This window comes from Channa argus, chromosome 3 (genome assembly GCF_033026475.1).
Source record: "Channa argus isolate prfri chromosome 3, Channa argus male v1.0, whole genome shotgun sequence".
In the NCBI taxonomy this organism is placed as follows: domain Eukaryota; kingdom Metazoa; phylum Chordata; class Actinopteri; order Anabantiformes; family Channidae; genus Channa; species Channa argus.
The window spans coordinates 15,648,978-15,662,382 of NC_090199.1; the positions used below are offsets into that span (position 1 = coordinate 15,648,978).

The following is a 13,405-nucleotide window of genomic DNA, read 5'->3' on the forward strand; positions in this document are numbered from 1 at the left end:
CCTTAAAGTATTTGTCCTATAAGTTTACAGTTCATGTTTGCTGGCACTCCAAGGGCGCAGTTGTGGACTACTCTTGGAACAAAAATCACTCATGAATAATGACTGCTATAAATGGAAGAATGTCCTCCGTCTCAGTGAAAATAGGTCAGATAAACCAGATATGTCCCAAAAACCTCAATCACTAGATGACATTAACATATGGAGACTTTTATTTCTTCATCAGTTAGTATACCTTCTAAGGTAGGATCAGTGTTTTGCATGGGGTGTAGTTGTATTGAAGTAATATTTAGCAGTTGATATCCAGTGTGAGAATATTATATACAGTACACTTAGTAGGGCTGTCTTTGCCTGTTCTCTCTTGAAAATGAGATTTGAAACCTCAGTGGGACTTTATCTAGTTAAATAAGGGAAATCGAAATGAATTTGATTAAATTGAATATGTGATACTTTTATAGCCCTATAATCATTTGCTGTGTCTAATTTGCAGCACTGTCCAAAGGGAATAAGCCGGTGCACACCATCCTCTTGAACCCACATGTGCATCTAATTGGGGAAAATGCTGCATGTATTGCCTATATTCGACTGACCCAGTATATGGATAGCAGCGGCATGCCCCGCACCATGCAGTCTGAGGAGACTCGTGTGTGGCATCGTCGTGATGGCAAATGGCAGAACATCCACTTCCACCGTTCTGGCTCGCCCAGCATCCCTTCACAGTAAGACAGAAAGAAACACACAGTAGAAACCTTGATTCAAGAGGGCTTTAGGACCATTTTTCCTGATCTATGTTGGTTAAAATTTGCAGAAGAATTTGGCTTTTCAAAGTGGTTTCTCTAGAATAGATTCACAAAATTGGAACTGCTTCAACAATCTGCTTTGCCTGTATTTAGAGTTATTAAGTCATGATTAGGGAAGTACTGTATGGTGCAGGGTTTCCTTGCAAACTGCATAAAAGGATTCTAAGAAGAAAATGTTGAGTTTTTCAAGAACACTTAGTGAATCAATCACCCAGCAGTTTGAAAGTCATTTTGCATGACAAACTTTTACTAAAAAGATAAACACTGATTTATTCTACCAAATTACTTATAGCTCTGCTCCACTTACATAATCCGCAACAGTTTTTTTCACTTACTCCAGTATTACCAGAGGTAATCACACTTCAGAATTGGAATCAGAGTAGGCTTTATTAGTCAATATGCTAAGACATACACCTGTGGTCAAACGTTTGGCAACAGACAATCTTTTAAGCAAAGCTTGACAATTTTAATACTTATGTCAATGAAAGGGGTTGAGAAAATCCTCAAACTCCAATGAACTACTAGTGTTCAGACAGATTTTAGCTCGTTTGTGAACGTTTATTTGTTCTTAATATCCTTTAGTATTTTGTAACATTGATTTTTTGCTTAAGTTATGACTCAATTATTTGACAGAGAAGGGAGATAATAGTTCCTTTTTTCTTAAAAAAACATTTAACTGTGAACTTTACTGGAAGTAAAGAACAGTGACACACTGAAAACTGAAATTTTTAATAGGTAAACGAATAAGAAATATTACACATGACAGTAAATAGCAGATCAACAAAAGGCAAACATATCCAGCACGAAACATAAAAATGTACAAAAGACTTTGCATTTGGTAGTTGGTAGTTCTCAATGACGATACAGAATGTGTAATTAGAAAAACAAGATACAGATTATACTAAGAATTACAGCTACACACAATATAGAAATAAAAAAAAAATGCAATTTACAAGTACAGTCTAACACAATTTCTGATGTGGGAGTGTAATGGTGTATATGTACAGTATTAGGTATTTCTCTGTGTTTGTTACTGTGCACAGCATTCTGTCCTTCTCCTGTTTGGTGTGCTCTAAACCAGACCATAAAAGCTTCTGGGGTAAGAGGTTATTTTAGGTTCTGTTCCACAACTAGAAGTACATATGTTGTTCTCCCATCGTAGATTGGTGGACCCTACAAACACCAGCCATTTAAACCTCATATCAGATGCAGACTTGACACCATTTCTGTCATCTGCACACCTCAGGAGCTTGACAGTTAGAGCACTGGGGGTGCAGGTGTTAATGTAAAGGGAGAAGAGCAGAGAGGAGACCTGACCTATTTGCCTTGTAGGCAAACTGCTGGGAGTCTAGCAGGCGCCCTGTGATGTCTTTCAGGTGGTTCAACATCGTTTAGAGAAGTTCATGACCAAAGATGCCAGAGCGACCAGCCTTTAGTTCTTTAATCATTTGATAGAAGGTCTTTTAGTAGCCTAGATCTCCTTCATCACTAAATGTATGGCTTAATGGTAAAGGGGTCTATTGGCACTTTCAAATGCTGCCTTCTTGGTCTGATCAAGCTGTCTGAGTTTTGCCTTTTACCACTGTTTGTTGTCTTATGTTTGAAAAGTCTTCGTTGGTACACATGTCCTTGCAAAAAGCAATTTTGCAAAATTGTCCCTTATTTTATCCAGGTTAGCAGCTGCAGTTTCAAAAACTCCCTAGTTGGTGAGGTCAAAGCAGGCCTACAGCTCTTGCTTTGCCTTACTGGTTGATTATTTTTTTTGGACTCAACTACAGGCTCTCCAGATGTAAGGTTTTGCATATTGGTCAGGGGGAGATTATCTGAAGTTATTTCAGAGGTTTCCCATTAATTTCTATGAAACATTCTGTCAAGGAATTTCAAAGTTGGCAGGAGATTAAGTGAGATGTTATTCAAGCCAGTACACACCCTCACATTGAGGTCTACTTATGCATAATAGATGAAATCGCCATACTTGTAAGTGCTTAACGTTCACTCCTGCCATAAACATACAAAGTTGTATTGTGTGAGGATCTTTTAATGCTAATGATCACAGCTATACAGTTCATCATATTACATGTCTGAATGTTTGCTGTTAAAAAGCCCTGCTGCTACTTACACAGTTAACATTGTCATTGCTTTATTTATGTCATCTATCTAGATTTACATTTCTTCTGTTTTTTTCTTGCTCTTTTTGCAGTTAATGGAATATCAACATGTAGTAAAAAAAAGAAAATAAAATTGCCATCAGCAAATCTAGTAGAGAAGTCAACTAGCCAATCCATGACTGTTCTTCTGACCTTTGATCCTTCAACAACCTGGACATGACATCGCACAGGACACAAGTATTAATACATTTTACTGTTATGGCATTTTAGCAACGGACATCATTCAAAACCACCACTGGGTGGCTGCACACTGTATTTGGACATAATGAAACAAGCAGATTGACAACATTTTTTGTTTGTTTTTTATGATGTTTTGGTATGCATTTTAAAAATGAAATAGATATGTTTCAAATCTACTATTGTAACCTCTCCCAAAAATTAGTTCTGTATTTTTATGTGTATTTATGTGTGTGCAATACAAAAACATTGGGAAGATCAGAATGTTAAAATTGAGCTTGCTTTAGTTCTGGTGATGTATATACATTGTGACTGTTGATAAAAACAAAAGCAAACATTGAAATTGCTATTCTTGCTATCAGACAAATTAAGAGTTTATGTAAAATTAAGTTTATGAGCTACGTTTATGTTTGCTATGAGCTAAGTCATACTGTTTGAATTGTCCAATTTCAATCTATAATACTAATTTAAATGTAAAGAAAAGCAGAGCAGCTTACACTTTGCAATGAGATATGTTTGACTTTATATCAGTGAAATAAGAAATATGAGAATGTAGCATATATGTAATATATGAAAATTCAAGGCTATTCTGTAGTGCATGGGGGGGTATTGTGAGTACGATCATATGAAGCTATAATATCTTCTGTTTGATTTGTGAATCACTGACTTGTATGTTTGCATTTGTTGATGTTGTGCATCAGTCCTGTCCCAGATGTTTCTAATGTCCTCCAGTATCATGGAACTGCTGTAAAATCAATAACACAGTTATGGTTGATAGCCTGCATAAATATCAAAACCTCATATCTAAGAGGAGGAAAAATAAAACCCTGGTTGCATAAGCACCCCTTACATTTTCTATAAAAATGAGAACACAAGCTCATTTTCATAATGTTTGTACTTGTATTGTAAGACCGTATGTAGGGTTTATGTTTGTCATTTTATTCTTGTCATTTCCAGTGTGTAACATTAAAATGGCACAGTGAAGGTGGAGATAATGAGGTTGGAAAAAAAGGGCACTTTAGTCTCTACCTTCAGTCAACCTGATGGTTGGGCTAATAAGTCTGAAGGCATCGAAAAGCATTGCAGTCGTATAGTAAGAGGACAAGGAAGGAGAGGAGTTACATGATAGGTGGATTGTAATACATGTTGGGAAGTCTTCCTTGATGATCAGTGATTCTACTTGCCGATGGTCTCCTTATCACTGCAGGACAATGCCGGGCTCTTCGTCATCCAACAGTTTGCTCTTTTCAAGTGGTTTGTCTGCTCTTTTTTTTTTTAGGGGAAAATGTTTTTGTTTATTTTTTTTTGAAAAAACATATGATGCCAATGCAACACACCACTCCTTATATGGTGTGTCCGTTTTGCCAGCACGGCAAAGGGTGGCTTAACATGTTTAAGAAATAAATAAATCAGCTAAAATGTGTGATAATGAATCAGGTTTTACATGTTTTGTGTTGGTGATTGAATATTTTTACTTTTAATAGCTGTTTTTTATGTGCTGGACAGATAATTACAGTGATTTTAGAATCTGACCAAAACAAACTATATTTGAAGTGTAAAGGACAAGAATCAGAAAGTCAGTCTCAGTTAATGTTCTTTCACTGTATTTTCTGACTCAATGGTGACATCTTGTGGATGGTGTAGGCCCTATTGACCTAGGATGCAGAAAATGTCTATCTTTACGAGATATGATAGACTATCTATATATCAAGACTACATGCAAAGATACGTAAGACACAGCTAAGATCAGCAAATAAAATCGGATTTGTAGTGGAAATAAGGTAACTGTACATTTCTGATGTGCAAAATGTAATTACTGTATGTACAGTATTTAAAAGCAGGTTAGTTGCAGGGTGCAGAAACAATGGATGAAGTTATTCTAAACTAAACTCAAAAATATTGGATTTCACCTCAACCTGTGCATAAATTGTGTTATACCTTATCTGTCTTAATAAATATTGTTCAATACAGCCTTATGGTTGGCTTAATTTGATTATAAAATATTGGGCCTTTTGGCCTTTAGAGCTGTGAAAATGCCTAATGTAAACAAAATTATACAAGTACAAAGGTATATTTGCCACACTTCATAATCATTTTCATATTAGTGTTAACAGGGTTCTGCTACAGAACATATCAAATGGTGACATTTAGATTTTTTAATATGCTTATTATGAATTGGATGACATCAAGAAATGTTAAATCATTGGGATAGGGGAAGAAGAGGCTAGAAAATGTTTAATTTTCATAATGATTTAAAGAGAAAAACAATTGGTGGAGCAACTCACAAATAATTGGGGTATTTGGCAACAGGTAAGTATCATGATTTGTACTGTAAAAAAAAGTACCCCAGAGAAGCTGAGTGTTTCAGGATGAAGGATGGGCCTAACTACAAGTATGTAGCTACTGTAGCATGGGCATAGAGTTAAGCAAAACATATGTTAAAGTAAAATTGCTTGGGGAAACTTGGGGATTTCATTATCTACAGTAAATTATTAAACAATTCAGAGGATAAGGCATAAAAGTAGAACTGGATGTCCACGATCTTCAGGCCCCCAGTTCCAACTTTGTAAAAGGTCCAGTAATGCTGCAACAGTTTTTGAGCCTGAGCTCATTTGAAATATACTACGGTGAAGTAGAAAACTTCCTTGTGGAAGTTCACAGTAAGTCTCACAGTCTTAGTTCACAGTAAGAAACACACAGTAGAAACCTTGATTCAAGAGGGCTTAAGGACCATTTTTCCTGATCTCCGTTGGTTAAAATGTGCAGAAGAATTTGGAAAGTGGTTTCTTAAGAATAGATTCACTAAATTGGAACTGCTTCAACAATCTGCTTTGCCTGTATTTAGAGTTATTAGGTCATGATTAGGGAAGTACTGTATGGTGCAGGGTTTCCTTGCAAACTGCATAAAAGGATTCTAAGAAGAAAATGTTGAGTTTCTCAAGAACAGTAAGTGAATCAATCACCCAGCAGTTTGAAAGTCATTTTGCATGACAAACTTTTACTAAAAAGATAAACACTGATTTATTCTACCAAATTACTTATAGCTCTGCTCCACTTACATAATCCGCAACAGTTTTTTTCACTTACTCCAGTATTACCAGAGGTAATCACACTTCAGAATTGGAATCAGAGTAGGCTTTATTAGTAAATATGCTAAGACATACACCTGTGGTCAAACTTTTGGCAACAGACAATCTTTTAAGCAAAGCTTGACAATTTTAATACTTATGTCAATGAAAGGGGTTGAGAAAATCCTCAATCTCCAATGAACTACTAGTGTTCAGACAGATTTTAGCTCGTTTGTGAACGTTTATTTGTTCTTAATATCCTTTAGTATTTTGTAACATTGATTTTTTGCTTAAGTTATGACTCAATTATTTTACAGAGAAGGGAGATAATAGTTCCTTTTTCTCAGGCAACTGTAGAATATTACAAAAACATTTAACTGTGAACTTTACTGGAAGTAAAGAACAGTGACACACTAAACACTGAAATTTTTAGTAAGTAAACGAATAAGAAATATTACACATGACAGTAAATAGCAGATCAACAAAGACTACTACTACAACAAGTAGAAGTACATACTGTATGTTGTTCTCCCATCGTAGATTGGTGGACCCCACAAACACCAGCCACTTAAATCATTAGGATAGGGGAAGAAAAGGCTAGAAAATGTTTAATTTTCATAGGGATTTAAAGAAAAAAACGACTGGTGGAGCAACTCACAACTAATTGGGGTATTTGGCAACAGGTAAGTATCATGATTTGTACTGTAAAAAAGTACCCCAGAGAAGCTGAGTGTTTCAGGAGGAAGGATGGGGCTAACTACCAGTATGTAGCTACTGTAGCATGGGCATTGAGTTAAGCAAAACGTATGTCAAAGTAAAGTTAATTGGGGAAACTCATTATCTACGTCACATTATTAAACAATTCAGAGAATACGGAGAAACCCCCATTATAGTATAGGGTATAAAATTAGAACTGGATGTCCACAATCTTCAGGCCCCCAGTTCAGACTTTCTAAAATGTCCAGCAATGCTGCAACAGTCTTTGAGCCTGAGCTCATTTGAAATAGACTACGGTGAAGTAGAAAACTTCCTTGTGGTCTGATGAGTGAAAATGTGAAATTCTTTTAAGAAATCATAGATGCCGCATCACCTATTAAAAATATCTGATGAATTATGAAGTCAACATAGAACTGTTGAGCAACTGAAAGCCTGTAGCCAGCATGAATGGGAAAAAAATTCCTTTCATAATTAAAGAAATCCTCTCCTCAGGTCACAGTGTTTTTAAAAGAAGAGGTGATTCAACACAGTGGCCAACTTTTTGCAGCATGCCGCAGACATCAATTTCGACAATAAGTGAATATCCAATTTCTCATGATATTGTGTTTGTACTATTTGTACACAGTCTGCAAATCACTGCACTTTGTTTTAAAATATATATTTCAGTCAGCCACCTTTTTTGAAACAAGTTTGTATGTGTTGTTTATAAATACAGCTATAATTTTGGTACACTACTTTTGTGGAATGCAGAGAGATGGTACCCATACAGGATACATAAAGTATTGCATGCATGAGTTATAGTAGTAAAAAAGGCGTGTGTACTTTCAAAAACTTTACAAGAATAAATTCACAAGATATACAAATATACATTTGTAGACTTTTATTCTCTATCAGCCATAGACACACTGCAGCCATTTAGTTTTTCTGTTTTGAAATTTCGATACAGTAGCACATGCCCTTACAGATATTTATATATGCGTTGTATATGTATATATAACTGTTGTCACAGAAAAGGGATGCTGATTCTTCAAATTAAAAGCATACCTGTCACAGTGAACTTCCATTAGTTTGCATTTTACATTTTCTAAATCACAAGGAAACAGTGATAGTGAAATAAATACATTATATGCTTAGGATACATACAGTAGCAATGCTCAGGGCTGTGAATAATGGTATATTTAAGCTTTCACCCTGCCTCATTACAAGTGTGTGGTGTATTATTGTGTTGTGTCTTGATCATCTGTCCAGCCAAAATTAGACAATTCATGTGGTTAAGATATAGTGTACCTCATATCCTGTGCACAAAAAGCATGGAGGTGCTTCCTCCTGACATTCAGGATTGCAAAAATGGTTTGTGTAAAATAAACATTTCTTTTCTTTGCTGACAGAAACTGGTACACACACTTCTGTTACTCGCACAGACTCAGTCACACAAACACACAAAACCTGGCCAAATACTTTCAGGTTAAAAAGACAGACTATTAAAATCTAACGATAAATAAAGCAGAATCACCCGATCACCTTACAACAAAAGTCCTAAAATACGCTTTCCATTGGCATTTAAACAAAGAATAAATAAGTTCTCAATATTAGCTATTAACTAGAGCTAGTATTACAAAGCTCTAAAATAAGACATCTGCAAACAAAGAAATCTGCTAAATTCCCTCTTAAAAGCAGCTGTCAATGCAGCATTTAACTCAACACGTGGTTGGACAAACTCAAATGTATAGTAGGGGAGTTACTGTACAACCTCAATTACCCATTTACAATCATACACACACACACACACTTACACACTGACACACACACAGAAACACACAGAGAAATAAATTAAATGTAACACAGAAATAAAGACACACACAGAGGGAAAGAGAGGCAGAAGGGCAAGCCATAGAACTACAAAGCAGCTGGAATCATAATGACAGATGTTGATTAGTCATGCCTGTTCTACTTCACATGAGTGATTAATAATTCCTAGGATACAGATGTCAGTAATGTCTAGATTAAAGATAATATATAATTCCCAAAGACAGATTACATACAAAACACAGCAGCAGCAGTTAAATTTGGTGTCAATACAGACTTATTTTCTCTGTGTGACATCTTGACCACCTGAATATAAAGAGCAGAGAGAGGCTAGTACAGGGAGTGAGAGGTTTTTTTTTCAGCTCAGAACATCTACGAAACTCTAGTTGTGAGCGGCAGTGCAATGTGAAATATTGTCTTTTAGTCCAAGCACCTACTCAAAGAGCAGTACCAGTATTTTGCAGGTAAAGTGTTCTTTACCCTCAGGAGGTTTGTGAGTTAGTTGATGTGAAAAGTATCCCTCTGGTTTTTAGTGTTTTGTTGCTCTACCACAGACTCAGGACAAACAATATTAAATACTGACATGGAAAGTAAAATTAATCAGGAAAATAAAAGAAGGCTTTCTTTGGTCATGAGAAGGCAAAACAACATAAGAACCTGAAAATAAATAATTCATGAATACATCATGAATATATAAAAACAACCAGGGAAGAAAACTGCAAATTGTGAACAAATCTTCCAGGACACAAATGGGAAGACTGTGGTAGCTTTGTTTAGGTGCCACGGTGCACACTAGGATTCCGATAGGCTAATGCATAGGATTTTTTTTTTTTTTTTGGGGGGGGGGGGGACTTTTAGGAGTGGGGAAGAGCGTTACACATTCTCCTTCTTTTCCTTTTCCTCTTCCTCTTCGTCCTCATTATTGTCCTGGTTTTCTAATTTGTAGCAGTGTTGAAGGAGCTGGTGGAGGTGCTGCTGTAGATCACATGGTTTTGACCCTTTTCTGCGATTGACCACTTGCTTTAAAGAAACTTGTTCGTGCCAACCAGCTCCCCTCACCACTGTTCGTCTGAGGGTGTGATCCCTACGCATGTGAGCCCTAAATATGAAGCAAAGTAAAAACACAAAAAAGGGGAAGACGGGTCAGCACACTCAAAAGTGGATCTGTGGTTAAGTCGAATAAACACAGTGACTGTTAGCTGCACCGACCTAAAGGTTACATTAAAAACACTTCATACAGCCTAATGAGTTCATATCACTGTCAAATAGCTGAATATGGTGAATATGGCTCACAATTTCAAGTGCAATTGAACATACTGTAACTCTTGTAAAACTTTGTGTCTTTCTAGAATGTTGGTGTGGGGTGCCAAAGTTACTTCACTGCTCTTGAGCATCCATTCTCCATCTCTGAACAAATACTGGGATGAGAGCAAATTCTTAGAGAAATAGTTCCACATTTTATATTTTGATGACGTACCGTCTGACATGTCACTACATATTTTCCAATAAACTTTATTTATGAGATCTGCCACCTTTGAAAGCATGGCATGTGCTCTATCTGGAAAAATACGTACTCATTTTTGTGTATACATAGTCGCACTGTAAGGCATCTATTAAATGTGTCACATGGGTTAATGTGTCACATTACACAATACAAAAATGTGTTTTACTAAAGCACGTTAACTTCTCATCCAAACTACAAAGTAAAAGGGTGTGATAATAATAATTCTAACTGCAATAATAATACAACAATGGGACCACTGTTTTACTTGTCAAACGTAAACATATAGATATCACTTCAGTTTTGAAAAATGTTTTTCCGTAATGACACAGTTACACACACACACACACACACACACACACACACACACACACACACACACACACACACACATAACTGTGTGGTATCCCTTTGATAAATAAATAATAAAAGTCTCACAGTTAGTGTTACTGGTTAATGCTAACAACATTAGTATTAGTTAGAATTAGTAAAACTAACAAAACCAACACATGACTGTTACTTTAAAAAATCTTTTTTAAAAGTGGTCAAACACACATTCAGTCACACTGGTGCCCTGCAACTGTCACAAACCTCTTGACCACAGTTCCATCTTCTTTTACAGTCTCTCTCTCTACCACATGAGGGAGCTCTGTCCTACTAAAGCTTATAGTAGGACACTTATATAACCCAATGCCTAGTGGCTTGAAGATGAGAAAAGGGTTATCTTTTGGGATATTAGGAATAGTTTGATTCTGAAAATCTTTATTTGCTGCAGTTGAGCTACTGCAAGTTTGCAATAATATTTAGTTACTTCCAAATATTGGCAATTGTCAAAAAAAGAAAAAAAGAAAAAACACAAGTTGATATTAACTGACCTCTCTGAAGTCATCTTGAGCTGAGGGGAGGTCAAAAGCCAAAGATGGATCACCCTGCTGTGTCACTGTTCTTTCACCCTCCACCATCATTGTCCTTTCTGAGTGGCTGACCTTAAACACCTCAGCTGTCTCTTCCCTTAATGATGACAAACCCTCACGCTCAGTGAACGTTACCTTCATTAAAAAGAACAAGATATTTCCCTCTTATTCAATTGTCACATGCAAACTACTTCCAGTAGAAAGTTTGAGGGGTCAGGGTTTTTTTGTTAACAAGAGTATGATACCCATCTGATATATCGTACAGTATACACACCTCTGCATGGTCTCCCTCACTTTTCCGCACAGATCGCTTCACCCCCTTGGAGTATTCATCTCCCTCTGCCATAGTGATGGTTCCCTGGGGAACTCCTTCTAATGACACCTCTCCTTGCACATCACCATCCGCGGAAACACACTTTCGAATAATTTTACGGGTAACCTGAATCACATGAAAAGTTAGTTAAGGGAACAAGAACTTATCCACATATTTGGTTGCAAACAGAGAAACCAACATCATCTGTTTCTGAATGAAAGAAAGCATTACTGCAAAAAAGAGCCTTTGCAAATCAGAGTCAAAACTTTGTGAAGCTTTACAGGCTGCTGTCACAATTGTGAAACTGACACAAAACAGCTTATCTAGAATTTAGTTTTACCTTTTTGACAACGATATGTCCATTTTCATCCTTGTACTTTTCATCTGTCACCGACTGAGTGGGAATGTCAGGCATTTCATCAGCCTACAAGAGGAAAAAAAAAGTTCTTTTATAATAACATTGGGGTCAATGTGTTGTTTAGTTAGTCACTTCAAGAAAACTCAAATGGATGTTACAGAGAAAACAGGACACAAAACTTGCATTTATGGTAATTACCCAGTGGGAGAAAGGGACTTTGAGATACAGCAACCAAACTTGCATTCTCAGAATACGAAATGTTATGTCAAATAAACCAACAGAAAGTGCTCAAATTGAACGTAAAACACCCTCACGATGTAACCCTCATCTACGCAAAACAACTGATGAATTTCTTATCGAGCCTTTACCTTCAAAAACAGATTTTACGCTTTAGATGTGTTAGATGATAAATAAGTATTTTCTCTTGACAGTGAAGGCATAACCAGGTTAAATTACATTTTGGAAGTCACACCCTTCGTGCTCATTTAAAACACCATCAGTCATGCTGAATCATATACCTGAATGACAATTCTCCTTCGCACTATTCTGGTGATCAAAAATTCATCATCTGAACTTTCTAACATCGGTCCAAGTTGTGTAGGGATCTCCTGACCAATCAAAAGAAATCAATTAAGATGTAATGAATGAGAACATATTAATGCCATGTTAGAAGCAAGCAAACAATAAGCAGAATGATATGGTGCACTTTCCACCGACTTTGAGTGTTTCACAATGAATTTGTTTGTCTTCTACTGGAAAGCGCAACATGGCAGTCTGTAGCTTGGGAAAACCTTTGCAAAACATACCATGCCTTAATTCAAAAAATGAATTTGTTTATCAGTGATTAAACAGGTGGCTTGTGAGTGACACAGCTGTTAATAAGCAGCAAAATGACATGCTGAGTTACAACAGGTTAAATCTGAAATCAAAAACAAAATGAGGGCTAAAAGGAGTTTTCGAACCCATTCATGTCGCCAGAGGTTTAGCACTCATTCCTCTCTGAAGCAATATAGCAATATAGTATTTGGTTAAGCACAGCTCTGGGTAAAGCTTGCAGGTTGGGATGGTTTACTAAATCTCGTCTTACCCCTGTCAGAGGTTTATCAGTATCATCACATGGCCAAAATGTACTGAGAGGAGGTGGTTGCGAAGCCTCACACAAGGTGAATTCTTCATCGGATGTTTCTGAGTAGTGTTGGAATCCTTCACTCTTTTTATCTACTATATCATAAGGCTCTTGGACAAAAGGAGCATCCTCATAATCTTCACTTTCAGAGGATAACAGCACTCTCTGATTCATCTTTTCTGACAATCTACGATGGCTGAGCTGCTCCTGGGGCTGCCACCCAACAGACCTAGTTCTTGTCTCAGGTTCATCACGCTCAGTCTCTGAGAAATCTGATGTAGCTTGTTTGCAGTCAAAATAACACTCAGGATCAGAGCATTCAAGACCTGGGCTTTCTGCACCACTATGCGAGAGCTCTGCATAATCTGGAGGCATGTGGGTATACACAGTTGTCATAGAGGAGCACTCTGCATATCCAGGTGGGATGCTGTACTCCTCATCAGAGGACAATGAGGAAATC

At 36.8% G+C, this 13,405-nt stretch overlaps 2 protein-coding genes across 23 annotated transcripts in view; one reads left to right on the forward strand and one right to left on the reverse strand.

Moving 5' to 3' along the window:
- Positions 1-5,112, forward strand: part of camk2d2 (calcium/calmodulin-dependent protein kinase (CaM kinase) II delta 2) — a 34,651-nt gene extending 29,539 nt beyond the window's left edge. For 9 of the 11 annotated variants that reach the window (XM_067497136.1, XM_067497139.1, XM_067497144.1 and 6 more), the window contains 2 exons: positions 488-716; positions 2,998-5,112. In XM_067497136.1, coding sequence (XP_067353237.1) covers positions 488-716; positions 2,998-3,001 — 233 coding nt within the window. In that variant the 3' untranslated portion in view covers positions 3,002-5,112. Of the gene's footprint in view, positions 1-487; positions 721-2,997 lie in introns of those variants that run through there. The other 2 variants (XM_067497137.1, XM_067497141.1) reach the window with 1 other exon arrangement.
- A 4,557-nt stretch (positions 5,113-9,669) lies between these two features.
- ank2a (ankyrin 2a, neuronal) overlaps positions 9,670-13,405 on the reverse strand; it is a 54,997-nt gene continuing 51,261 nt past the window's right edge. For 10 of the 12 annotated variants that reach the window (XM_067497310.1, XM_067497320.1, XM_067497316.1 and 7 more), the window contains 5 exons: positions 12,338-12,427; positions 11,802-11,885; positions 11,423-11,587; positions 11,110-11,283; positions 9,670-9,832 (listed from right to left, as the gene is read on the reverse strand). In XM_067497310.1, coding sequence (XP_067353411.1) covers positions 9,818-9,832; positions 11,110-11,283; positions 11,423-11,587; positions 11,802-11,885; positions 12,338-12,427 — 528 coding nt within the window. In that variant the 3' untranslated portion in view covers positions 9,670-9,817. The remainder of the gene's footprint in view (positions 9,833-11,109; positions 11,284-11,422; positions 11,588-11,801; positions 11,886-12,337; positions 12,428-13,405) is intronic. The other 2 variants (XR_010913856.1, XM_067497313.1) reach the window with 2 other exon arrangements.